The 24,781-nt window shown below is 49.8% G+C and overlaps 1 protein-coding gene across 1 annotated transcript in view; it reads left to right on the top strand.

The window, feature by feature from the left end:
- The window catches only part of LOC106575569 (interleukin-1 receptor accessory protein-like 1), a 401,023-nt gene that overhangs the window by 182,967 nt on the left and 193,275 nt on the right, over window positions 1-24,781 (top strand). The window contains exon 6 of the mRNA XM_045699173.2: window positions 10,897-10,971. Coding sequence (XP_045555129.1) covers window positions 10,897-10,971 — 75 coding nt within the window. The remainder of the gene's footprint in view (window positions 1-10,896; window positions 10,972-24,781) is intronic.

Below are 24,781 nucleotides of genomic sequence, written 5' to 3'. Positions count from 1 at the left end.
GAGTATACACCCAAAATACAATAGGGCGTAATAAAAATACAACGACCCAAAACACGTTCCACGAAACAACACACAGTGGAAGAACGGAATTAAGCCCGCACACAGAACAGGTGGGGAAACGGGCTTAAATACCCAACTAATCACTAAGTGAACACAGGTGCAAATAATAAAGACAAAACCAACAGAAAAGGAAAAAGGGATCGGTGGCAGCTAGTAGGCCGGTGACGACGACCGCCGAGCGCCACCCGAACAGGGAGAGGATTTACCCTCGGCAGGAGTCGTGACAGCTAGGGACATGCTGTCGGAGTCCGTAGAGCCAACGGGATTTTCAGTGCATCGCGCCGACAGGAACAAACATCTCTCTGGTAAGAACAAGGGCGGGGGTGTGTGTTTCATGATTAATGACTCATGGTGTAATTGTAACAACTTACAAGAACTCAAGTCCTTTTGTTCAACTGAATTCCTCACAATCAAATGCTGACCGTATTATCTCCCAAGAGAACTCTCCTCGGTTATCGTCACAGCCGTCTACATCCCCCCGCAAGCGGATACCAAGACGGCCATCAAGGAACTTCACTGGACTTTATGCAAACTGGAAACCATATATCCTGAGGCTGCATTTATTGTAGCTGTGGATTTTAACAAAGCTAATCTGAGAACAGGCTAGCTAAATTCTAGCAATATATCGATTGCATTACACGAGCGAGTAACACACTCGACCACTGCTACTCTATCTTCCGCGATGCATACAAGGCCCTCCCCTGCCCTCCTTTTGGCAAATCTGACCACGACTCCATCTTGTTGTTCCCCTCCTATAGGCAGAAACTAAAATAGGAAGCGCCCGTGCTTAGGTCTATCCAACACTGGACTGACCAATCGGATTCCACGCTTCAAGATTGCTTCGATCACGTGGACTGGGATATGTTCCCAGTCCTCGCTCACCGCTGACTCAGTGAGTGAGTTTATAAGGAAGTGTATAGGAGATGTTGTACCCCCTCTGACTATTAAAACCTTCCCTAACCAGAAACCGTGGATTGATGGCAGCATTTGCGCAAAACTGAAAGCACGTACCACCGCATTTAATCATGGCAAGGTGTAACGGCTTCGGTAGTCGGGTAGGAGGAATGAGGCGCAGGAAGCAGCGAACACAGGGAGTGGTGTTTTTAATCACACAGGATAAACAAAAGTTCCCAACCATAGGGAATAAAATACAAAATAGACGACCAGGTAAAGCCGACGAACAACACTTCGTCAATGCACACAAATTAATCCCGCACAAACAACAGACGGGCCAGCTGAACTAAATACCCCCTCTAATAGCTAATTGGCCACAGGTGCCCAAAACCAAAAAAAGGGAAAACCAAAAAGGGATCGGTAGTAGCTAATAGGCCGGTGACGACGACCGCCGAGCGCCACCCGAGCAGGAGGGGGCGCCACCGTCGGTGGGAATCGTGACAGTACCCCCCTCCTGACGCGCGGCTCCCGCAGCGCGCCGACACCGGCCTCGAGGTCGACCCGGAGGGCGAGGTGCAGGGCGATCCGGACGGAGGTGGTGGAAATCCCTCAACATAGATGGGTCCAGGACGTCCTCCGCCGGCACCCAGCACCTCTCCTCCGGGCCGTACCCCTCCCAGTCTACGAGGTACTGCAGGCCCCTCGCCCGGCGTCTAGAGTCCAGAATGGCCCGAATGCTGTACGCCGGGGACCCCCCGATGTCCAGAGGGGACGGAGGGACCTCCGGCACCTCATTTTCCTGAAGGGGACCAGCTACCACCGGCCTGAGGAGAGACACATGAAACGAGGGGTTAATGCGGTAATAGGAAGGGAGTTTCGACCGATAACACACCTCGTTTATCCTCCTCAGGACTTTGAAGGGCCCCACACACTGCGGCCCCAGCTTCCGGCAGGGCACGCGGAGGGGCAGGTTCCGGGTCGAGAGCCAGACCCTGTCTCCCGGTGCGAACACGGGCGCCTCACTGCGGTGGCGGTCAGCACTCCTCTTCTGCCGTGCACTGGCCTCCTTTAGTGAGTCCTGGACGGCTCTCCAGGTCTCCTTGGAGTGCTGGACCCAGTCCTCCACCGCAGGAGCCTCGGTCTGGCTCCACACACACTGAAAGGGTGATATGTTAGTAGAGGAGTGGCGAAGTGAGTTCTGGGCTAATTCAGCCCAGGGAATATACCTCGCCCACTCCCCTGGCCGGTCCTGGCAATACGACCTCAGGAACCTGCCCACCTCCTGGTTCACCCTCTCCGCCTGCCCATTGCTCTCGGGGTGATAACCGGAGGTCAAACTGACCGAGACCCCCAGCCGCTCCATAAACGCTCTCCAGACCCTGGATGTGAACTGGGAACCTCGATCAGAGACAATGTCCTCCGGCACCCCGAAGTGCCGGAAGACGTGGGTAAATAGGGCCTCCGCAGTCTGCAGGCCGTAGGGAGGCCGGGCAATGGGAGGAGACGGCAGGACTTAGAGAACCGATCCACAACCACCAGAATCGCCGTGTTCCCCTGAGAGGGGGGGAAGATCTGTCAAGAAGTCAATGGACAGGTGCGACCATGGTCGTTGTGGAACGGGGAGGGGTTGTAACTTCCCTCTCGGTAGATGCCTAGGAGCCTTACTCTGGGCACATACCGAACAGGAAGAGACATAGGACCTCACGTCCTTCGCCAAGGTGGGCCACCAGTACTTCCCCCTTAGACTCCGTACTGTCCTCGTCTCACCAGGATGACCCGCAGTAGGTAGCGTGTGCGCCCACCGAATCAAACGATCACGAACACCGAGCGGCACATACATGCGCCCCACGGCCACCTGCGCAGGCGCAGGTTCCAACACCAATGCCCGCTCAATGTCCGCGTCCACCTCCCATACCACTGGTGCCACCAGCCTAGACGCTGGAATGATGGGAGTTGGATCGATGGGCCGGTCCTCCGTGTCATAGAGACGGGACAGCGCGTCGGCTTTAGTATTCAGGGAACCCGGTCTATAGGAGATGGTAAACCTAAACCAGGCGAAGAACATGGCCCACCTCGCCTGACGTGGATTCAGTCTCCTCGCTGCCCGGATGTACTCCAGGTTTGGGTGGTCGGTCCAGATGAGAAAGGGGTGCTTAGCCCCCTCAAGCCAGTGCCGCCACACCCTCAGGGCTTTGACCACCGCTAGCAACTCCCTGTCCCCCACATCGTAGTTGCGCTCCGCTGAACTGAGCTTCTTCGAAAAGAAAGCGCAGGGACGGAGTTTCGATGGCGTACCCGAGCGCTGTGATAGCACGGCACCCACCCCAGCCTCGGATGCGTCCACCTCCACTATGAACGCTAAAGACGGGTCCGGGTGCGCCAACACGGGTGCGTCGGTGAACAGCGTCTTCAACTTCTTGAAGGCTCCGTCCGCCTCCGTCGACCATAGCAAACCCACCGCCCCCCCCTTCAGCAGTGAGGTAATGGGAGCCGCTACCTGGCCAAAACCCCGGATAAACCTCCGGTAGTAATTGGCAAAGCCTAAGAAGCGCTGCACCTCCTTCACCGTGGTTGGAGTCGGCCAATTACGCACGGCCTTAACGCGGTCACACTCCATCACCACCCCCGTGGTGGAAATGCGATGAACCCAGAAAGGAGACGGCTCGTTTGGAAAACTCACACTTCTCAGCCTTAACGTATAGATCATGCTCCAGCAGTCTACCAAGCACCTTGCGTACCAGGGACACATGCGCGGAGCGGGTGGCGGAATATATCAGAATGTCATCGATATAGACTATCATGCCCTGCCCGTGCAGGTCCCTGAGCATTTCGTCAACAAAGGATTGAAAGACGGCTGGAGCATTTTTCAACCCATACGGCATGACGAGGTACTCATAATGGCCCGATGTGGTACTAAAGGCGGTTTTCCACTCGTCTCCCTTCTTGATACGCACCAGGTTATACGCGCTCCTGAGATCCAGTTTTGTGAAGAACTGTGCTCCGTGAAATGATTCCACCGCCGTAGCGATGAGAGGTAGTGGGTAACTAAACCCCACCGTGATAGCGTTTAGACCTTGGTAATCAATGCACGGACGCAGACCTCCCTCCTTTTTCTTCACAAAAAAGAAACTCGAGGAAGCGGGTGAGATGGAGGGCCGAATGTACCCCTGTCCCAGGGATTCCGTGACATATGTCTCCATAACCGCCGTCTCCTCCTGTGACAAGGGGTACACGTGACTCCTGGGAAGTGCAGCGTTAACCTGGAGATCTATCGCACAATCCCCCTGTTGATGAGGTGGTAATTTGGTCGCCCTCTTTTTACAAAAAGCGATCGCCAAATCGGCGTATTCAGGGGGAATGCGCACAGTGGACACCTGGTCTGGACTTTCCACCAACGTGGCACCTATGGAAACTCCTAGACACCTCCCTGAACACTCCTCTGACCACCCCTGGAGAACCCCCTGTTTCCACGAAATACGGGGATTGTGACCAGCCAGCCAGGGGACCCCTAGCACCACCGGAAACGCAGGCGAATCAATTAGGAAAAAACGAATGCGTTCCTTATGATTCCCCTGCGTTACCATGTCCAGTGGCACTGTAGACTCCCTGATTAGCCCTGACCCTAATGGTCGGCTATCTAGGGAGTGCACGGTGAAGGGGGAATCTAACGGCACCCGCGGAATGCCCAGCTTGATGGCAAGTCCACGATCCATTAAGTTCCCAGCTGCGCCTGAATCGACTAGCGCCCTATGCTGGGAAGAGGGAAAAAATTTGGTAAACAAAACAGGTAAAAACACGTGACCAACAGGGGGTTCTGGGTGACTCTGGTGCTGACTCACCTGAGGTGACCGAGAAGTGTTCTGCCTGCCCTCTCGACTCCCAGACTGGCTCCTCCAGCACCGGTCGGCCGTGTGTCCTCTCCGACCACAGCTGGTGCAGGAGGAGTCACCTCCTCTGGTGCCCCTTGGCACGGCCCCCCCTACCTCCATAGGGGTAGGGGCGGGGTGCACGGGGGTGGAACGGGCAGGACCCTCTCCGAACGCCCGCGGGCAGCCAGCAAATTGTCGAGACGGATGGACATGTCTATAAGCTCGTCCAGGGACAGAGCTGTGTCCCGACAGGCCAGCTCCCTGCGGACGTCCGCCCGGAGACTGCAGCGGTAGTGGTCCATGAGGGCCCTGTCGTTCCACCCCGCCCCAGCAGCCAAGGTCCTGAACTCCAGCGCGAAGTCCTGAGCACTCCTCATCTCCTGCCTGAGGTGGAACAGCCGTTCACCCGCCGCTCTTCCTTCTGGAGGGTGGTCGAACACGGCCCGAAAGCGGCGGGTGAACTCTGGATAGTGGTCCCTCGCCGAGTCTGGGCTGTTCCAGACCGCATTAGCCCATTCCAGAGACCGGCCCGTCAGGCAGGAAACGAGGGCACTCACGCTCTCCTCTCCTGTAGGAGCAGGTCTGACGGTGGCCAGGTACAGCTCAAGCTGGAGCAAAAACCCCTGGCACCCAGCCGCCGCACCATCGTACTCCCTTGGGAGCGCCAAACGAAGCGCGCCAGAGCCAGACGTAGTGGGAGGCGAAGGTGGCTGTATCGGAGGAGGTGGAGGTGGAGAGAGGATTCCACTTCTCTCCCATCGGTCCATCCTCTCCATCATCTGGTCCATCGCTGATCCGATGCGGTGTGGTGAAGCACACATTCCTCCATCGAAGGAAGAGGAGTGCCCGCTGCTCCCGTTGATTCCATGCCTTTTTCAGTGGTGCGGGATTCCGTAACGGCTTCGGTAGTCGGGTAGGAGGAATGAGGCGCAGGAAGCAGCGAACACAGGGAGTGGTGTTTTTAATCACACAGGATAAACAAAAGTTCCCAACCATAGGGAATAAAATACAAAATAGACGACCAGGTAAAGCCGACGAACAACACTTCGTCAATGCACACAAATTAATCCCGCACAAACAACAGACGGGCCAGCTGAACTAAATACCCCCTCTAATAGCTAATTGGCCACAGGTGCCCAAAACCAAAAAAAGGGAAAACCAAAAAGGGATCGGTAGTAGCTAATAGGCCGGTGACGACGACCGCCGAGCGCCACCCGAGCAGGAGGGGGCGCCACCGTCGGTGGGAATCATGACACAAGGCGACTGGAAACATGGCCAAATACAAACATTGTAGTTATTCCCTCCGTAAGGCAATCAAACAAACAAGTGTCAGTATAGAGACAAAGTGGAGTCGCAATTCAACGGCTCAGACAGGAGAAGTATGTGGCAGGATCTACATAAAAATCACGGATTACAAAAAAAAAACAGTCCTGTCGCGGACATCGACGTCTTACGCCCAGACAAACTAAACAACTTCTTTGCGCACTTTGAGGACAATACAGTGCCACCGACACAGCCCGCTACCAAAGACTGTGGGCTCTCCTTCTCTGTGGCCGACGTGAGTAAAACATTTAAACGTGTTAACCCTCGCAAGGCTGCCGGCCTAAACGCCATCCCCAGCCGTGTCCTCAAATCATGCGCAGACCAGCTGGCTAGTGTGTTTACGGACATATTCAATCAATCCCAGTCTGCTGTCCCCACATGCTTCACGATGGCCACCATTGTTTCTGTTCCCAAGAAAGCTAAGGTTACTGAACTAAATGACTACCGCCCCGTAGCACTCACTTCTGTCATCATGAAGTGCTTTGAGAGACGAGTCAAGGATCATATAACCTCCACCCTACTAGTCACCCTAGACCCACTCCAATTTGCTTACCACCCCAATAGGTGCACAGACTATTCAATCGCCATCACATTGCACACTGAATACCTATGTAAGAATGCTGTTCATTGACTACAGCTCAGCATTCAACACCATAGTACCCTCCAAACTCATCATTAAGCTTGAGACCCTGGGTCTCGACCCCGCCCTGTGCAACTGGGTCCTGGACTTCCTGACGGCCGCCCCCAGGGGGTGAATGTAGGAAACAACATCTCCACTCCGCTGATCCTCAACACTGGGGCCCCACAAGGGTGCGTTCTCAGCCCTCTCCTGTACTCCCTGTTCACCCATGACTGCATAGCCATGCATGCCTCCAACTCAATCATCTAGTTTGCTGACGACACTACAGTGGTAGGCTTGATCATCAACAACGACGAGACAGCCTACAGGGAGGAGGTGAGAGACAGGGAAGGGTAGTCAGGTTGCTCTAGAAACCTACAGAGACAGGGAAGTGTAGTCAGGTAGCTCCAGAACCCTACAGAGACAGGGAAGTGTAGTCAGATAGCTCCAGAACCCTACAGAGACAGGGAAGCGTAGTCAGGTACCTCCAGAACCCTACAGAGACAGGGACTGAGAGGCAGTTAGCTCCAGAATCCTATGGAGATAGGGAAGGTCGTGTAGGTAGGTGGCTCCATCCAGGTCCAGCTACATCTCTAGCCAGTCCCTGAGGAGAGCCTACAATACAGTACCTACTCTGTGTGTGTGCGTCTGTGTCTGTGAATGTCTCTAGTCATCTCAAAGAAGAAATTACAATCAGATAAATCCATAACTGGTTACATCAATGGTAATGTGTGATATGAATCTCACCAAGCAATCCACTATTAATATTCTGCCTCAGTCAATACCAATGGATTTAGGTTATTAATATTCTGCCTCACAGTCAATACCAATGGATTTAGGTTATTAATATTCTTCCTCACAGTCAATACCAATGGATTTAGGTTATTAATATTCTGCCTCACAGTCAATACCAATGGATTTAGGTTATTAATATTCTGCCTCACAGTCAATACCAATGGATTTAGGTTATCAATATTCTGCCTCACAGTCAATACCAATGGATTCAGGTTATTAATATTCTGCCTCACAGTCAATACCAATGGATTTAGGTTATTAATATTCTGCCTCGCAGTCAATACCAATGGATTTAGGTTATTAATATTCTGCCTCGCAGTCAATACCAATGGATTTAGGTTATTAATATTCTGCCTCACAGTCAATACCAATGGATTAAGGTTATTAATATTCTGCCTCACAGTCAATACCAATGGATTAAGGTTATTAATATTCTGCCTCACAGTCAATACCAATGGATTTAGGAAACTCTGAATACATATTGTGTTTGGCCTATAATTGGTCAATGTTGAGTCCACTGTGGTACTACTATGAGTTCTCATCATATCAAAGTACTGCTCAGTTTCTCTCTTTCAGTTATCAGAACTATGGTCACCCTCCTGCCAAAATGGCGTCCACAGACTTTTTGTACCCTGTTCATGCCTGCCTCATGTTGGACTAATCATTTTCGGGAACGACTGTGTTTTCTTTTTCATGTCGTGATTAAACAAAATATTCAATGCATATTTCATAAAGAAAATTAACATAATGAGATTTTCCGTGAGCGGAGCTTTGCTCGTGCTCCCGCCAGGGAAACATTTTGTGGATCGAGGCTCTAGTTTGAGTTCGTAACTAACGAGTTTTGGTGTCACGATTTGGTCTCGGCCCTCTCTCTCTCTCCGAATGGGGACGGTGTCGTGGTTTGGCTCATTAGTCATGAATTGAGACGGCACCACATTATCACTGCATGATGGAGAGTCATTTCACACAGTCACCAGAGAATAGACTTTAATGTGTCAAATGAGAACCATTGACTCCCAAATGTCATCCATTTTGCTCCAAAGAGGTTATTTTTCACTAAGACTGTGTATGGTACATCAATGACCTTTTTCAGTCCTACTTTTGGTTCACCAAGCTGCAGTTGCAAAGCAGTATGGACCATGGCAAATTGTTGCAACACTGGATAGAAAGACACAGGTATCCCCCCAAAAAGATTTAGTGAAGGCTGTTTGTACCTGATGATAAATGAACACATTCAACTGCTGTTCTTTAATGAGCAAGCAGACTAGACTGGCAACACATACAGGAAACACCACACAGTGTACCTACACCTCTGACTACTACCAACTCTACAGCTGCCATGTTGTTTTGTGCCAGAATTCATTCCCCTATAAGAGTTTCTCCCTGACCGTTTTCACACTCAGACTGATTGTTCATACTCTTACTACTCTTAAATAAATTATCTTAGATATGAGGACTTTCCAATGCCACTTTGAAGAGGGTGCCCAATTAAGCACTAATGATCATGGGATGGCCCTAAGTGCAGATCTTTTGTTACTTCTCGCTAGGCCTAATTGGGGCTGGTGTATTCCAATGGGGGTCGAAACAGACAGAAAACTAGTATCTTCACAATGGTGAATCATCTGTGACCTCTCATAGCTACGATTTTATCATCGCTGCAGTATCAAACAAGTGTTCATTAATTATGCATATCTACAGTAGAACATGGGGGGGGAGAAGAGATAATTGCTGATCAGAAGAAGATTTTACTTGTCTCATAGGAAATATGTTACATAAGAAACCTTCCATTAATGATCAGTTTGAATTCAGGTCTAAGGGAAGACCCAACTAGTTTTGTCATTGTACTAGATTGCTTTTGTCCATTCTTTTAACTGTTATATCCACCGTGCATGTGTTCATGTGCTGTTTAATGTACAGCTGACCTCTTTAGCTGATGCATTAGCTGCAGAAGTCACTGACCTTTACATTGTGAATAATGAGCATGATTAGTCATTACTTTTGGTAAATATGACATGTGAAGCTATAGAACCAGATAAAAAGCCGAACACTCTATTGGACAGAGAACATTAGTTGACAAGAAGGATGACAAGTACAGCTCTTAATTTGACCAACAGCAGGAAGATAATCCTGCAGCAACAGGAAATGTGAATTATTGTGTGGATTATAATTAATGTATATTTTTGTAGGGGGTGATACATTTTTAGTTAGGGCAAATCAAGTCTGACACAAGTGGAAATTGCAAACTTTAGAAGCCTTTTTAAACCTTGAATACATTACAAGTTTTCATTTCCTGCTGTGATCAAATTAAGATCCAGCATCTGTATGAGTATGAAGTATCTAAAGCACTTCCTGGGTTCCTACCTCCTCCTTTGTAAAGCTTATTTATGTTGCCACTGCTTCTTACAGTATACAGTGCCACCACCACCACCAGTTATTTGCCTCTGAGTTAAAGGCTTTGAACAACAATACAAATACAGATTTCAGCGATGCCATATGTCGTACCCAAGAGTGTTTCATTGCAGCGCGGATACATTTTTTTACGTTTATGGTAAATAGGCTTGCACTTCACAGAATATGGATATTAGATGTATTCTCTCTGTGTAGTCTGAGAATACACTAAGACTAAACCGAACGTAGCCCCTTTAAATGCATCCGGACCGTACGCAAGTTGGAATCCGGGCGGCTGAAAAACGAGCAGCTTGATACGATTAAGCTCATCATGACAGGATAGCACTTCCAGTCACACACTACATATTTCTCCTTGTCCTCCCTCTGTGGCTGGCTTGATCCATCTAACTCAACATCGAGGTTGAAGGAAATTCACCAATGGATTATTTATAGGTATTTTGTTCTGCTGTGACGAGTCGTCGCAACAATCTGACATATGAATGTGACATATGAATGTGACATATGTAAATAGCTGCTAAGATATCCGTGAACGCTACTGAAGACCTTCCCTACATAACAGAGAATAAACCGGGGTTTTGGGGTAAATACCCATCCAACCTGAATCCATGTTCACACTGTAGCACAGCCAGTGGAGTCACTGACGTGCTTGGTCCACAAGGTACTGAAGCCGTTAGCTGGGATTAAAAACGGTTGCCAGGGTAAAGTTTTGAAGTAGATTGATGTTGGAGGCTTTTGGAGAAGGGGATATCCTTTAACAGTTTCCCTCTGTCTACTGCTTCAGCTTCCATACTGTGTCTGCACTGTATTCTCAGCTCGCTCTTCAGCGCTGTGCTCGGGTTTATGAAGACATTTTGATAAGTATATGGCTCAATGGACAAATGTCAGAAGTGTGGAAATGAATTGAAATGTTTTCTTTTTGTCTTCCAGCCCCTCTGACAGACAAGCCTCCAAAGATCCTGTTCCCCTCAGAAAGCAAACTCAGCATCCTGGAGCTGCAGTTAGGTAAGACACCAACGGGTTTATGTTCCCAGACAAGCACTGTCTCTGTGTGCTACGTTAACCAAAGATATGGCCACTATTAGTACCACAGTACTGTTTTACCTTAGTAGATCATTTTACCAAGGGATATTTGCATTGATTCAAAATGGGTAGGCTAGACACTCAGTTTAGCCTGCTGTGAATGGAAAACCATCCAGTGTGCTTATTACTGAGATTACGGGGACAATTTAAACTGAGTGTACAGAAACTGCTCTTTCCATGACATAGACTGACCAGGTGAATCCAGATAAAAGCTATGACCCCTTATTGATGTCACTTGTTAAATCCACTTCAATCAGTATAGATGAAGCGGAGGAGACAGGTAAAAGAAGGATTTTTAAGATTTGAGACAATTGAGACATGGATTGTGTATGTGTGCAATTCAGAAGGTGAATGGGCAAGACAAAATATTTAAGTGCCTTTGAACGGGGTATGGTAGTAGATGCCAGGAGCACCGGTTTGAGTGTGTCAGTTTCCCGTGTGTATCAAGAATGGTCCAGCACCTGAAGGACATCCAGCCAACTTGACACAACTGTGGGAAGTATTGGAGTCGTGATGTATTCGTTGCATGTGACTAATAAACTTTGATTTGATTTGAGTCAATATGGGCCTCTCAGTATAGCCCACTCAGTATATATCACACTACTTGAAATTAAAGATGAAATTGCCAGCGATGCTTTATTTGGAAGGCAAAATCAACTTGGACACAGGGAGCACTTGAGAGCTCCGCAGCGATCCGACATGTTGAATCCTGTATGTTCTCTGAATGGCGAAAAGCATCTGATCTGGTTTACCTCAACATACAACATGGACGCTGTCTGTGTTTGATCACCTGGATAATATGGGGAATTAACCTTTCAATCATTTAAGATGGGTTGATGTTAGTATTCCTACTGATGATTGGCCTGAATACAGTGACTGAGCATGAATGATGTTCATTAGTGTGCCTAACCAGCCGCTCATCACAGGGATACATGGGATACTTCCTGCCGCGCTGTGATTGGCCTAAAGCACAAGCAGCTGCGGAGGGAGAGAAAATGGGTCATGATGGAGGTTTTCCTTTGATGTAAATGTGTCACGGTGATGAACACAGGAGGCGGAGGTACAACGTGGCAATCAGGAAAAGAGGTGCGAGTCATTATGTGGTTTAAAATTATGTCAGATAAAAGCTGGGCTGGGTTTATCAGATAAAATGTTTGGGGATGGAGGGTGATTCTACGCAGTCCATTCACTGACAGTGCTAAGGCCATAGGCTCTACTGAGCAACTAAGGCAGCAGTCAAATCACAGATGTAAAATTCACAGTAAATACTGTAGACACTGTTCATCTCCTCTGTATCCAAACATGTTTCTAACTATAACATTTTCCGCCAAGATAGAACTGCCAAAGGGGGCGGTGTTGCAATCTACTGCAAAGATAGCCTGCAGAGTTCTGTATTACTATCCAAGTCTGTACCCAAACAATTCGAGCTTCTACTTCTAAAAATGCACCTTTCCAGAAACAAGTCTCTCACTGTTGCCGCTTGCTATAGACCTCCCTCTGCCACCAGCTGTGCCCTCGATACCATACGTGAATTGATTGCCCCCCATCTATCTTCTGAGCTCGTGCTACTAGGTGACCTAAACTGGGACATGCTTAACACCCCAGCCATCCTACAATCTAAGATTGATGCCCTCAATCTCACCTACCAGGTACAACCCCAAATCCGTAAACACGGGCACCCTCATAGATATCATCCTAACTAACCCGCCCTCCAAATACACCTCTGCTGTTTTCAATCAAGATCTCAGTGATCACTGCCTCATTGCCTGCATCCGTAATGGGTCTGCGACCAAACGACCACCCCTCATCACTGTCAAACGCTCCCTAAAACACTTCTGCAAGCAGGCCTTTCTAATCGATCTGGCCGGGGTATCCTGGAATGACATTGACCTCATCCCGTCGGTAGATGATGCCTGGCTATTCTTTAAAAGTGCATTCCTCACCATCTTAAATAAGCATTACCCACTCAAAAAAAAATTGAACTAGGAATAGATATAGTCCTTGGTTCACTCCAGACCTGTCTGCCCTTGACCAGCACAAAAACATCCTGTGGCGTTCTGCATTAGCATCGAATAGCCCTCGCGATATGCAACTTTTCAGGGAAGTTTGGAACAAATATACACAGGCAGTTAGAAAAGCTAAGGCTAGCTTTTTCAAACAGAAATTTGCATCCTGTAGTACTAACTCAAAAAAGTTCTGGGACACTGTAAAGTCCATAGAGAATAAGAGCACCTCCTCCCAGCTGCCCACTGCTCTGAGGCTAGGAAACACTGTTACCACCGATAAATCCACTATAATTGAGAATTTCAATAAGCATTTCTCTACGGCTGGCCATGCTTTCCACCTGGCTACCCGTACCCTGGTCAACTGCCCGGCAGCCTCCACAGCAACCCGCCAAAGCCCCCACCATTTCTCCTTCACCCAAATCCAGATAGCTGATGTTCAGAAAGAGCTGCAAAATCTGGACCCATACAAATCAGCCGGGCTAGACAATCTGGACCCTCTCTTTCTAAAATGATCTGCCGAAATTGTTGCAACCCCTATTACTAGCCTGTTCAACCTCTCTTTCGTATCGGCTGAGATTCCCAAAGACTGGAAAGCTGCTGCGGTCATCCCCCTCTTCAAAGGGGGTAACACTCTAGACCCAAACTTCTACGGACGTATATCTGTCTTTCTAAGGTCTTCGAAAGCCAAGTTAACAAACAGATTACAGACCATTTCGAATCCCACCGTACATTCTCCGCTTTGCAATCTGGTTTCAGAGCTGGTCATGGGTGCATCTCAGCCATGCTCAAGGTCCTAAACGACATCCTAACCACCATCGATAAGAGACATTACTGTGCAGCCGTATTCATCGACCTGGCCAAGGCTTTCGACTCTGTCAATCACCACATTCTTATTGGCAGACTCGACAGCCTTGGTTTCTCAAATGATTGCCTCGCCTGGTTTACCAACTACTTCTCTGATAGAGTTCAGTGTGTCAAATCGGACCTCTGGCAGTCTCTATGGGTGTGCCACAGGGTTCAATTCTCGGGCCGACTCTCTTCTCTGTATACATCAATGATGTTGCTCTTGCTGCTGGTGATTCTCTGATCCACCTCTACACAGACGACACCATTCTGTATACTTCTGGCCCCTCTTTGGACACTGTGTTAACTAACATCCAGATGAGCTTCAATGCCATACAACTCTCCTTCCGTGGCCTCCAACTGCTCTTAAACGCAGGTAAAACTAAATGCATGCTATTCAATCGATCACTGCCCGCACCTGCTCGCCCGTCCAGCATCACTACTCTGGACGGCTCTGACTTAGAATACGTGGGTAACTACAAATACCTGGGTGTCTGGTTAGACTGTAAACTATCCTTCCAGACTCACATTATTAAGCATCTCCAATCCAAAATGAAATCTAGAATCGGCTTCCTATATCGCAACAAAGCATCCTTCACTCATGCTCCCAAACACACCCTCGTAAAACTGACCATGCTACCGATCCTCGACTTCGGTGATGTCATCTATAAAATAGCCTCCAACACTTTACTCAACAAACTGGATGCAGTCTATCACAGTGCCATCCGTTTTGTCACCAAAGCCCCATACACTACCCACCATTGTGACCTGTACGCTCTCGTTGGTTGGCCCTCGCTTCATACTCGTCGCCAAACCCACTGGCTACAGGTTATCTACAAGTCTCTGATAGGTAAAGCCCCGCCTTATCTCAGCTCACTGGTCACCATAGCAGCACCCACTCGTAGCATGCGCTCCAGCAGGTATATCTCACTGGTCACCCCCAAAGCCAATTCCTACTTTGGCCGCCTTTCCTTCCAGTTCTCTGCTGCCAATGACTGGAACGAACTGCAAAAATCACTGAAGCTGGAGATTCATATCTCCCTCACTAGGTTTAAGCACCAGCTGTCAGAGCAGCTCACAGATCACTGCACCTGTACATAGCCCATCTGTAAACAGCCCATCTATCTACCTACCTCATCCCCATACTGTATTTATTTATTTATCTTGCTCCTTTGCACCCCAGTATCTCTACTTGCAAATTCATCCTCTGCACATCTACCATTCCAGTGTTTAATTGCTATATTGTAATTACTTCGCCACCATGGCCTATTTATTGCCTTAACTTACCTCATTTGCACTCACTGTATATAGACTTTTTGTTTTCTTTTGTTCTACTGTATTATTGACTGTATGCTTTGTTTATTCCATGTGTAACTCTGTGTTGTTGTATGTGTCGAATTGCTACGCTTTATCTTGGCCAGGTCGCAGTTCCAAATGAGAACTTGTTCTCAACTAGCCTACCTGCTTAAATAAAGGTGAAATAAAAAAATAAAAAAATGTTTCAACATGGAAGAGATCAGACAGCAGTGTATCTGGATTGCTGGGGGTCCTGTGTTTTTATGCTCACCCGTGCTTTGATATGGTTTCCCAGTCACATATTCATAATATATGTGGGGGAGCCTGTTTGAAGTTCCAGCTATACAAAATCCTGTCACTTACTCTCATCGTCACGGTAACATGTTCATGTCACCACCTCAGACAGGATAGTAAGTGAGGGGGTAGAAAGTGGAGAGAGGGGTTGGAGAGGAGAGAGAGGGGAGTGAGGGGGTGGAGAGGGGAGAGAGGGGTTGGAGAGGGGAGAGAGGGGTTGTATAGGGGAGAGAGGGAGAGGAGAGATGGGGAGAGAAGGGGTGGAGAGGGGAGAGAGGGGAGTGAGGGGGAGAGAGGGGTTGGAGAGGGGAGAGAGGGGTTGTATAGGGGAGAGAGGGAGAGGAGAGATGGGGAGAGAAGTGGTGGAGTTGGGAGAGAGGGGAGTGAGGGGGTAGAAAGTGGAGAGAGGTGTTGGATCGGGGAGTGAGGGGGTGGAGAGGGGAGGGTGGGAGAGGGGGTGGAGAGGGGGGTGGAGAGGGGAGAGAGGGGAGTGAGGGGGTGGAGAGAGAAGAGAGGGGGTGGAGAGGGTGTAGAGGGGAGGGTGGGAGAGGGGATGGAGAGGGGAGAGAGGGTGTAGAGGAGGTTGAGAGAGGGGATGGAGAGGGGATGGAGAGGGGAGAGAGAGTGAGAGGGGGTGGAGAGAAGGGATGGAGGGGGTGGAGAGGGGAGAGAGGGGAGAGAGAGAAGAGAGAGGGGAATGTTTAATATTCATTCCCTTATAAAATATAGAAACATAAATGGCTACAGTTGACAGTTAATTAGGCGAGCACGAGAGAAGGAGGAAGAGAAGAGAGGAGGAGGGATGGAGAAAGGGAAGAATAGAGAGAGGGGGGGTGAGGGAGAGAGCATGAGTGAAGGAGGGAAGGAAGGATGATGAGAGATGGAGGAAACGAGAGGAGAGTAATGGGGGAGAGGAGAAATGACAGAAGAGACAGCAGGGAGGAAGGGAGAGGAGAGATGGAGAAAGAGGAGAAGCAATGGAGGAGGACAGGAGATGAACAGAGAGGGAGCCGTAAACTGCAGGCCCAAATTAATCAACACCTATTTTTTCTCTTACCATTTCACAATCGATTCCCTAATAGTTCTTTAATTAAAACGTGTTGTATAAATGCTTGCTGTGGCCCTGGGTGGGCAGCATTACTGTGTCTCCTCAAGGCCCGCCCAGCAGAACAAATCAGATACATCATTGTGTCGGTGAGTCTGTTACACCATTAGATGCATTATGTTCACAGTGTTGCATTATGGGAATGTTTCCTCCTAGCTAACTCACTCTAGGTGTGTTCTCATGAGAGATTAGTCAGCAGAGGAAATGGTGAACCTGTATTGACCTTTGGCAGCCTAAAGAAGTGATGACATGTTTGCCTGCTAATGTAAATAACATCCCACCCTGTCTAAAAGTAGACCAAACAAAAAGTAATGTGTTTCACCGTGGTCCTGATCCGATGTCCCACCCTGTCTAAAAGTAGACCAAACAAAAAGCAATGTGTTTCACCGTGGTCCTGATCCGATGTCTGTATTTTCCCAAGGATGGATGTTTCATAATGCTTTTATCATAATGCTCTTAGTATAGTCAGTGAGTACAACACTGTACTGTACCTTCTATCCAAAGAGAATTGTGGTGACTCAGAGACCCCATATAGGAGCACCCTCCCTCCCCCTCCCACTCCCCCACCCCTTCATAAAGAGGCGCACCCTCCCTCCCCCTCCCACTCCCCCACCCCTTCATAAAGAGGAGCACCCTCCCTCCCTCCCCCTCCCACTCCCCCACCCCTTCATAAAGAGGAGCACCCTCCCTCCCCCTCCCACTCCCCCACCCCTTCATAAAGAGGAGCACCCTCCCTCCCCCTCCCACTCCCCCACCCCTTCATAAAGAGGAGCACCCTCCCTCCCCCTCCCACTCCCCCACCCCTTCATAAAGAGCAGCACCCTCCCCCACCCCCACCCCTTCATAAAGAGGAGCACCCTCCCACTCCCCCTCCCACTCCCCCACCCCTTCATAAAGAGGCGCACCCTCCCTCCCCCACCCCTTCATAAAGAGCAGCACCCTCCCCCACCCCCACCCCTTCATAAAGAGCAGCACCCTCCCCCACCCCCACCCCTTCATAAAGAGGAGCACCCTACCTCCCCCTCCCTCACCCCACCCCTTCATAAAGAGGAGCACCCTCCCACTCCCCCACCCCTTCATAAAGAGGAGCACCCTCCCACTCCCCCACCCCCACCCCTTCATAAAGAGGAGCACCCTGCCACTCCCCCACCCCCACCCCTTCATAAAGAGGACACCCTCCCACTCCCTCACCCCTTCATAAAGAGGAGCACCCTCCCACTCCCCCACCCCTTCATAAAGAGGAGCACCCTCCCACTCCCCCACCCCTTCATAAAGAGGAGCACCCTGCCACTCCCCCACCCCCACCCCTTCATAAAGAGGAGCACCCTGCCACTCCCCCACCCCCACCCCTTCATAAAGAGGACACCCTCCCACTCCCTCACCCCTTCATAAAGAGGAGCACCCTCCCACTCCCCCACCCCTTCATAAAGAGGAGCACCCTCCCACTCCCCCACCCCTTCATAAAGAGGAGCACCCTCCCACTCCCACTCCTTCACCATCACACCCCTTCATAAAGAGGAGCACCCTCCCTCCCTCCCACTCCCCAACCCCACCCCTTCATAAAGAGGAGCACCCTCCCTCCCCCTCCCCCACCCCTTCATAAAGAGGACACCCCCCACTCCCTCACCCCTTCATAAAGAGGAGCACCGTCCCCCACCACTTCATAAAGAGGAGCACCCCCCACTCCCACTCCCTCACCCCCACCCCTTCATAAAGAGGACACCCTCCCACTCCCCCACCCCTTCATAAAGAGGACACCCTCCCACTCCCCCACCCCTTCATAAAGAGGACACCCTCCCACTCCCCCACCCCTTCATAAAGAGGACACCCTCCCACTCCCCCACCCCTTCATAAAGAGGACACCCTCCCACTCCCCCACCTCCACCACTTCATAAAGAGGACACCCTCCCACTCCCCTACCCCTTCATAAAGAGGACACCCTCCCACTCCCCCACCCCTTCATAAAGAGGACACCCTCCCACTCCCCCACCCGTTCATAAAGAGGACACCCTCCCACTCCCCCACCTCCACCCCTTCATAAAGAGGACACCCTCCCACTCCCCCACCTCCACCACTTCATAAAGAGGACACCCTCCCACTCCCCTACCCCTTCATAAAGAGGACACCCTCCCACTCCCCCACCTCCACCCCTTCATAAAGAGGACACCCTCCCACTCCCCCACCTCCACCACTTCATAAAGAGGACACCCTCCCACTCCCCTACCCCTTCATAAAGAGGACACCCTCCCACTCCCCCACCCCTTCATAAAGAGGACACCCTCCCACTCCCCCACCTCCACCACTTCATAAAGAGGACACCCTCCCACTCCCCTACCCCTTCATAAAGAGGACACCCTCCCACTCCCCCACCCCTTCATAAAGAGGACACCCTCCCACTCCCCCACCCGTTCATAAAGAGGACACCCTCCCACTCCCCCACCTCCACCCCTTCATAAAGAGGACACCCTCCCACTCCCCCACCTCCACCACTTCATAAAGAGGACACCCTCCCACTCCCCTACCCCTTCATAAAGAGGACACCCTCCCACTCCCTCACCCCTTCATAAAGAGGGAAACAGTAATTCCCCCTGCTAAAGTTTGCACAATGCCTCACTGAATGTAATGGTAAACGATTGCCGGTTTTACTGTCCTCCAAACCCAGCAGATGTGATCACTCTTGTGGAAAATAATTAGTCTTGCATTATTACGGTGGCTGGAATGGCGCCCATCAGCACACAAGGGCAATAAGGATCTCATCCTTCACCTCCATCCCCCATCTCCTCCCCCTCCTCTCCTTATTTACCACATCCCCCATCTCCTCCCCCTCCTCTCCTTATTTACCACATCCCCCATCTCCTCACCCTCCTCTCCTCCTTCACCTCCATCCCCCATCTCCTCCCCCTCCTCTCCTTATTTACCACATCCCCCATCTCCTCCCCCTCCTCTCCTTATTTACCACATCCCCCATCTCCTCACCCTCCTCTCCTCCTTCACCTCCATCCCCCATCTCCTCCCCCTCCTCTCCTTATTTACCACATCCCCCATCTCCTCCCCCTCCTCTCCTTATTTACCACATCCCCCATCTCCTCCCCCTCCTCTCCTTATTTACCACATCCCCCATCTCCTCCCCCTCCTCTCCTTATTAACCACATCCCCCATCTCCTCCCCCTCCTCTCCTTATTTACCACCATCCCCCATCTCCTCCCCCTCCTCTCCTCCTTCACCTCCATCCCCCATCTCCTCCCCCTCCTCTCCTTATTTACCACCATCCCCCATCTCCTCCCCCTCCTCTCCTCCTTCACCACCATCCCCCATTGCCTCCCCCCTCCTCTCCTCCTTCACCAACATCCCCGACTCCTCCCCCTTCTCTCCTCCTTCACCAACATCCCCGACTCCTCCCCCTTCTCTCCTCCTTCACCACTATCCCCATTTCCTCCCCTCTCCTCTCCTCCTTCACCACCATCCCCCATCTCCTCCCCCCCATGTCTTCCCCTCCTCTCGTCCTTCACCTCCATCCCCATCTTCTTCCCCCTCCTCTCCTCCTTTACCACCATCCCACCATCCCCTCCCCCTCCTCTCCTCCTTTACCACCATCCCACCATCCCCTCCCCCTCCACTCCTTCATCTCCATCCCCCCAAGTCCTCCCCCTCCTCTCCTCCTTTACCACCATCCCCCATCTCCTCCCCCTCCTCTCCTCCTTTCCACACCATCCCCCATCTCCTCCCCATCCTCTCCTCCTTCACCACATCCCCCATCTCCTCCCCCTCCTCTCCTCCTTCACCACCATCCCCTTCTCCTCCCCCTCCTCCTCTCCTTCACCACCATCCCCCCATCTCCTACCCCCTCCTCTCCTCCTTTACCACCATCCCTTCATCTCTTCCCCCTCCTCTCTTCCTTTACCATCCTCCCCCATCTCCTCCCCCTCCTCTCCTCCTTCCCCACCATCCCCCATTTCCTCCCCCCTCCTCTCCTCCTTCACCACCATGTCCCCATCTGCTCCCCTCTCCTCTCTTCCTTCCCCACCATCCCCCATCTTTCCCCCTCCTCTCCTCCTTCCCCACCATGCCCATCTCCTCCTCCCTTCTCTCCTCCTTCACCACCATCCTCCATCTCCTCCTCCCTTCTCTCTGCTCCCTCAGTGTAAGAGAGGAAGGTCTCCTCAGAGCTAACAATGCAGCCTCTGCTGGGTCAGTGACAGAGAGAGGAGCTAGCTTGCCTCAGACACACACACACAGCTGGTTTGATCTTTTCTAAATGATGTTGGTCCTTTGTGGAGCTGACTGGGTGGGTGACATCCTCTGGCCTCATTGTCCTCCACCAGGCTGACATTTTTCATCTGTGTCTGATGGAATTGAGGCCTGTGTCAGTCAGACCAGAACAAACAGCGACCACTCAACCAGGCCAGCTGTGTTGTCTGTGTGTTGGTCTCCCAAATGGCACCCTATTCCCAATGTAGTGCACTACTTTAGACCAGAGCCCCTCCTCTCTCTCTAAGCACTGGTCAAAAGGAGTCCACTGTAGAATGACTAGGGTGTCATTTGGGACATCCCACCTAGCAAAATGTAATTGAAAAGACGTAGAAAAGACGGCTATGCCTGACAGTCTACGTTCAGTTTTGAAAGTTGAAAATACATATTCTTCATGTCATTTAGGTTTGGATGGAACTTCAAAAAAATGTAATTTCAATGTACTTGCAGGCTATACACAGACGCAGTATAAAAAATTGGTCTATGAACAATTTTATTAACAATCATACATCACTTCAGTATTTATTTACAACATTCACGGACTAACTGTCTTTATTCCACTACTGAAGAAGCATGACTCTAATAATCTTATTTCATATTTTGAGCATCCAGCGTGACAAAAGATACATGTTGCATTATTTAATACCTCCATATTAAGCGAATTAATGGTGCAGCCAACTGCTATATTTTTATACAATTATATTGTGTACAAACAATGGAGTAAACAGTCTTATATTTTGGGTTGGACATTGCATCCATGTTAGTATGAAAAACAGTATAAATTCAGTATGTATCTTCCACTATGTCAAAAGTGTGCATGGTATGTAAGTTTAGTATCACTTTGTATTAGGTTCGGATGCAGGAAAGTCACATTGTGCTTGCATTACGTTCAGATCTGCCATGATGGACATTGAATTTGACATAGTCTCAACGCAAATCAGGCTTAAGCAATGTAAAGGGATGGGGTAATTTGGGGGCGTGGCTTTCTGATATTTATTAATTTATATTTTTGGGCCTCACACACACTACGCTGCTGTCCAGGTGGACCTACATCCCTCCCAGCATGCATTACAGCAGCTCTGACAGGGGGAAGGACATCAGGGTCGTGATCATTAGGCAACAAACAGAAGAAAATGGCGGGACTACACGTCAATCAAATGTATTTATAAAACCATTTTTACATCAGCCGATGTCACAAAGTGCTATATAGAAACCCAGCCTAAAACCCCAAACAGCAAGCAATGCAGATGTAGAAGCACGGTGGCTAGGAAAAACTCCCTAGAAAGGCCAGAACCTAGGAAGAAGCCTAGAGAGGAACCAGGCTATGAGGGGTGGCCAGTCCTCTTCTGGCTGTGCCGGGTGGAGATTATAAGAGAACATGGCCAAGATGTTCAAATGTTCATAGATGACCAGCAGGGTCAAATAATAATAATCACAGTGGTTGTAGAGGGTGCAACAGGTCAGCACCTCAGGAGTAAATGTCAGTTGGCTTTTCATAGCCGATCATTCAGAGTTAGAGACAGCAGGTGCGGTAGAGAGAGTCTAAAACAGCAGGTCCGGGACAAGGTAGCACGTCCGGTGAACAGGTCAGTGTTCCATAACCGCAGGCAGAACAGTTGAAACTGGAGCAACAGCACGACCAGGTGAACTGGGGACAGCAAGGAGTCATCAGGCCAGGTAGTCCTGAGGCATGGACCTATGGCTCTGGTCCTCTGAGAGAAGAGAAGGAGAAAGAGAAAGAGAGAGAGAGAAGAGAGAAAGACAAATGAAATAGCGCAACAGCTTTTTCTAACATTTTTGAGAGGAATGGGAGATTTGATATAGGCCGATAGTTTTTTATATTTTCTGGGTCAAAGTTTGGCTTTTTCAAGAGAGGCTTTATTACTGCCACTTTTAGTGAGTTTGGTACACATCCAGTGGATAGGGAGCTGTTTATTATGTTCAACATAGGAGGGCCAAGCACAGGAAGTAGCTCTTTCAGTCGTTTAGTTAGAATAGGGTCCAGTATGCAGCTTGAAGGTTTAGAGGCCATTACTTTTTTCATCAATGTGTCAAGGGATATAGTATTAAAAAACGTGAATGTCTCCCTTGATCCTAGGTCCTGGCAGTGTTGTGCAGACTCAGGACAACTGAGCATTGGAGAAATACGCAGATTTAAAGAGGAGCCTGTAATTTGTCCGTAATTTGCTTTCTAATGATCATGATCTTTCCATCAAAGAAGTTCCTGAATTTTTCACTGCTGAAGTGAAAGCCATCCTCTCTTGGTGAATGCTGCTTTTTAGTTAGCTTTGCGATAGTATCAAAAATACATTTTGGATTGTTCTTATTCTCCTCAATTAAGTTGGAAAAATAGGATGATCGATCAGCAGTGAGGGCTCTTCGATACCTCATGGTACTGTCATTCCAAGCTAATCGGAAGACTTCCAGTTTGGTGTAGCGCCATTTCTGTTCCAATTTTCTGGAAGCTTGCTTCAGGGCACGTGTATTTTCTGTATACCAGGGAGCTAGTTTCTTATGACAATTTTTGTTTTGTTTTTAGGGGTGTGACTGCATCTAGGGTATTACACAAGGTTAAATTAAGTTCCTCAGTTAGTTGGTTAACCGATTGTTGCCCTCTGACATCCTTGGGTACAAAACGCACATTGACGTTTTTGGTAGAAAAATGTTTTCCATTTCTCAAATGAACACAACCCAGAGGCTGACAGGTCAGAAAGTAGTGTGAACAGCTGTGATGGTGTGACGTGATACTGTGCCGTAGTATTGTGGGTGTTACCTGAGCATAGCATCACTCAGTAGTCCAACACACAGCAGAGGCCGGCTCACACAGAGCTGCTGCTCCAGAGGGGGTTGGTCCTAGGGTTGGCACCTGAACACACGCACGCACACACTCACAACATTGTCATAAATACACATATCATCACAACACTAAAGACTTGGTTGTACACTCACCTGTATAAGTGGTGGTTTCTCCCTGTCCTGAGCCAGGTAGCCCAGAAGAATCCTCACCTGTATAAGTGGTGGTCTCCCCCTGTCCTGAGCCAGGTAGCCCAGAAGAATCCTCACCTGTATAAGTAGTGGCCTCTCCCTGTCCTGAGCCAGGTAGCCCAGAAGAATCCTCACCTGTATAAGTGGTGGCCTCTCCCTGTCCTGAGCCAGGTAGCCCAGAAGAATCCTCACCTGTATAAGTGGTGGTCTCCCCCTGTCCTGGGCCAGGTAGCCCAGAAGAATCCTCACCTGTATAAGTGGTGGTCTCCCCCTGTCCTGAGCGAGGTAGCCCAGAAGAATCCTCACCTGTATAAGTAGTGGTCTCCCCCTGTCCTGGGCCAGGTAGCCCAGAAGAATCCTCACCTGTATAAGTGGTGGTCTCTCCCTGTCCTGAGCGAGGTAGCCCAGAATAATCCTCACCTGTATAAATAGTGGTCTCTCCCTGTCCTGAGCCAGGTAGCCCAGAATAATCCTCACCTGTATAAGTAGTGGTCTCTCCCTGTCCTGAGCGAGGTAGCCCAAAAGAATACTATCTGCCGCACCATGTCTGAGCGCGTGCAGTGACAGAGAGAGGAGCTAGCTTGCCTCAGACACACACACACAGCTGGTTTGATCTTTTCTAAATGATGTTGGTCCTTTGTGGAGCTGACTGGGTGGGTGACATCCTCTGGCCTCATTGTCCTCCACCAGGCTGACATTTTTCATCTGTGTCTGATGGAATTGAGGCCTGTGTCAGTCAGACCAGAACAAACAGCGACCACTCAACCAGGCCAGCTGTGTTGTCTGTGTGTTGGTCTCCCAAATGGCACCCTATTCCCAATGTAGTGCACTACTTTAGACCAGAGCCCCTCCTCTCTCTCTAAGCACTGGTCAAAAGGAGTCCACTGTAGAATGACTAGGGTGTCATTTGGGACATCCCACCTAGCAAAATGTAATTGAAAAGACGTAGAAAAGA

Source organism: Salmo salar, chromosome 17 (assembly GCF_965601325.2).
Source record: "Salmo salar chromosome 17, fSalSal1, whole genome shotgun sequence".
Taxonomy (NCBI): domain Eukaryota; kingdom Metazoa; phylum Chordata; class Actinopteri; order Salmoniformes; family Salmonidae; genus Salmo; species Salmo salar.
The sequence above is the reverse complement of the archived record's forward strand: the minus strand, read 5'-3'. Positions and strand labels throughout refer to the sequence as shown.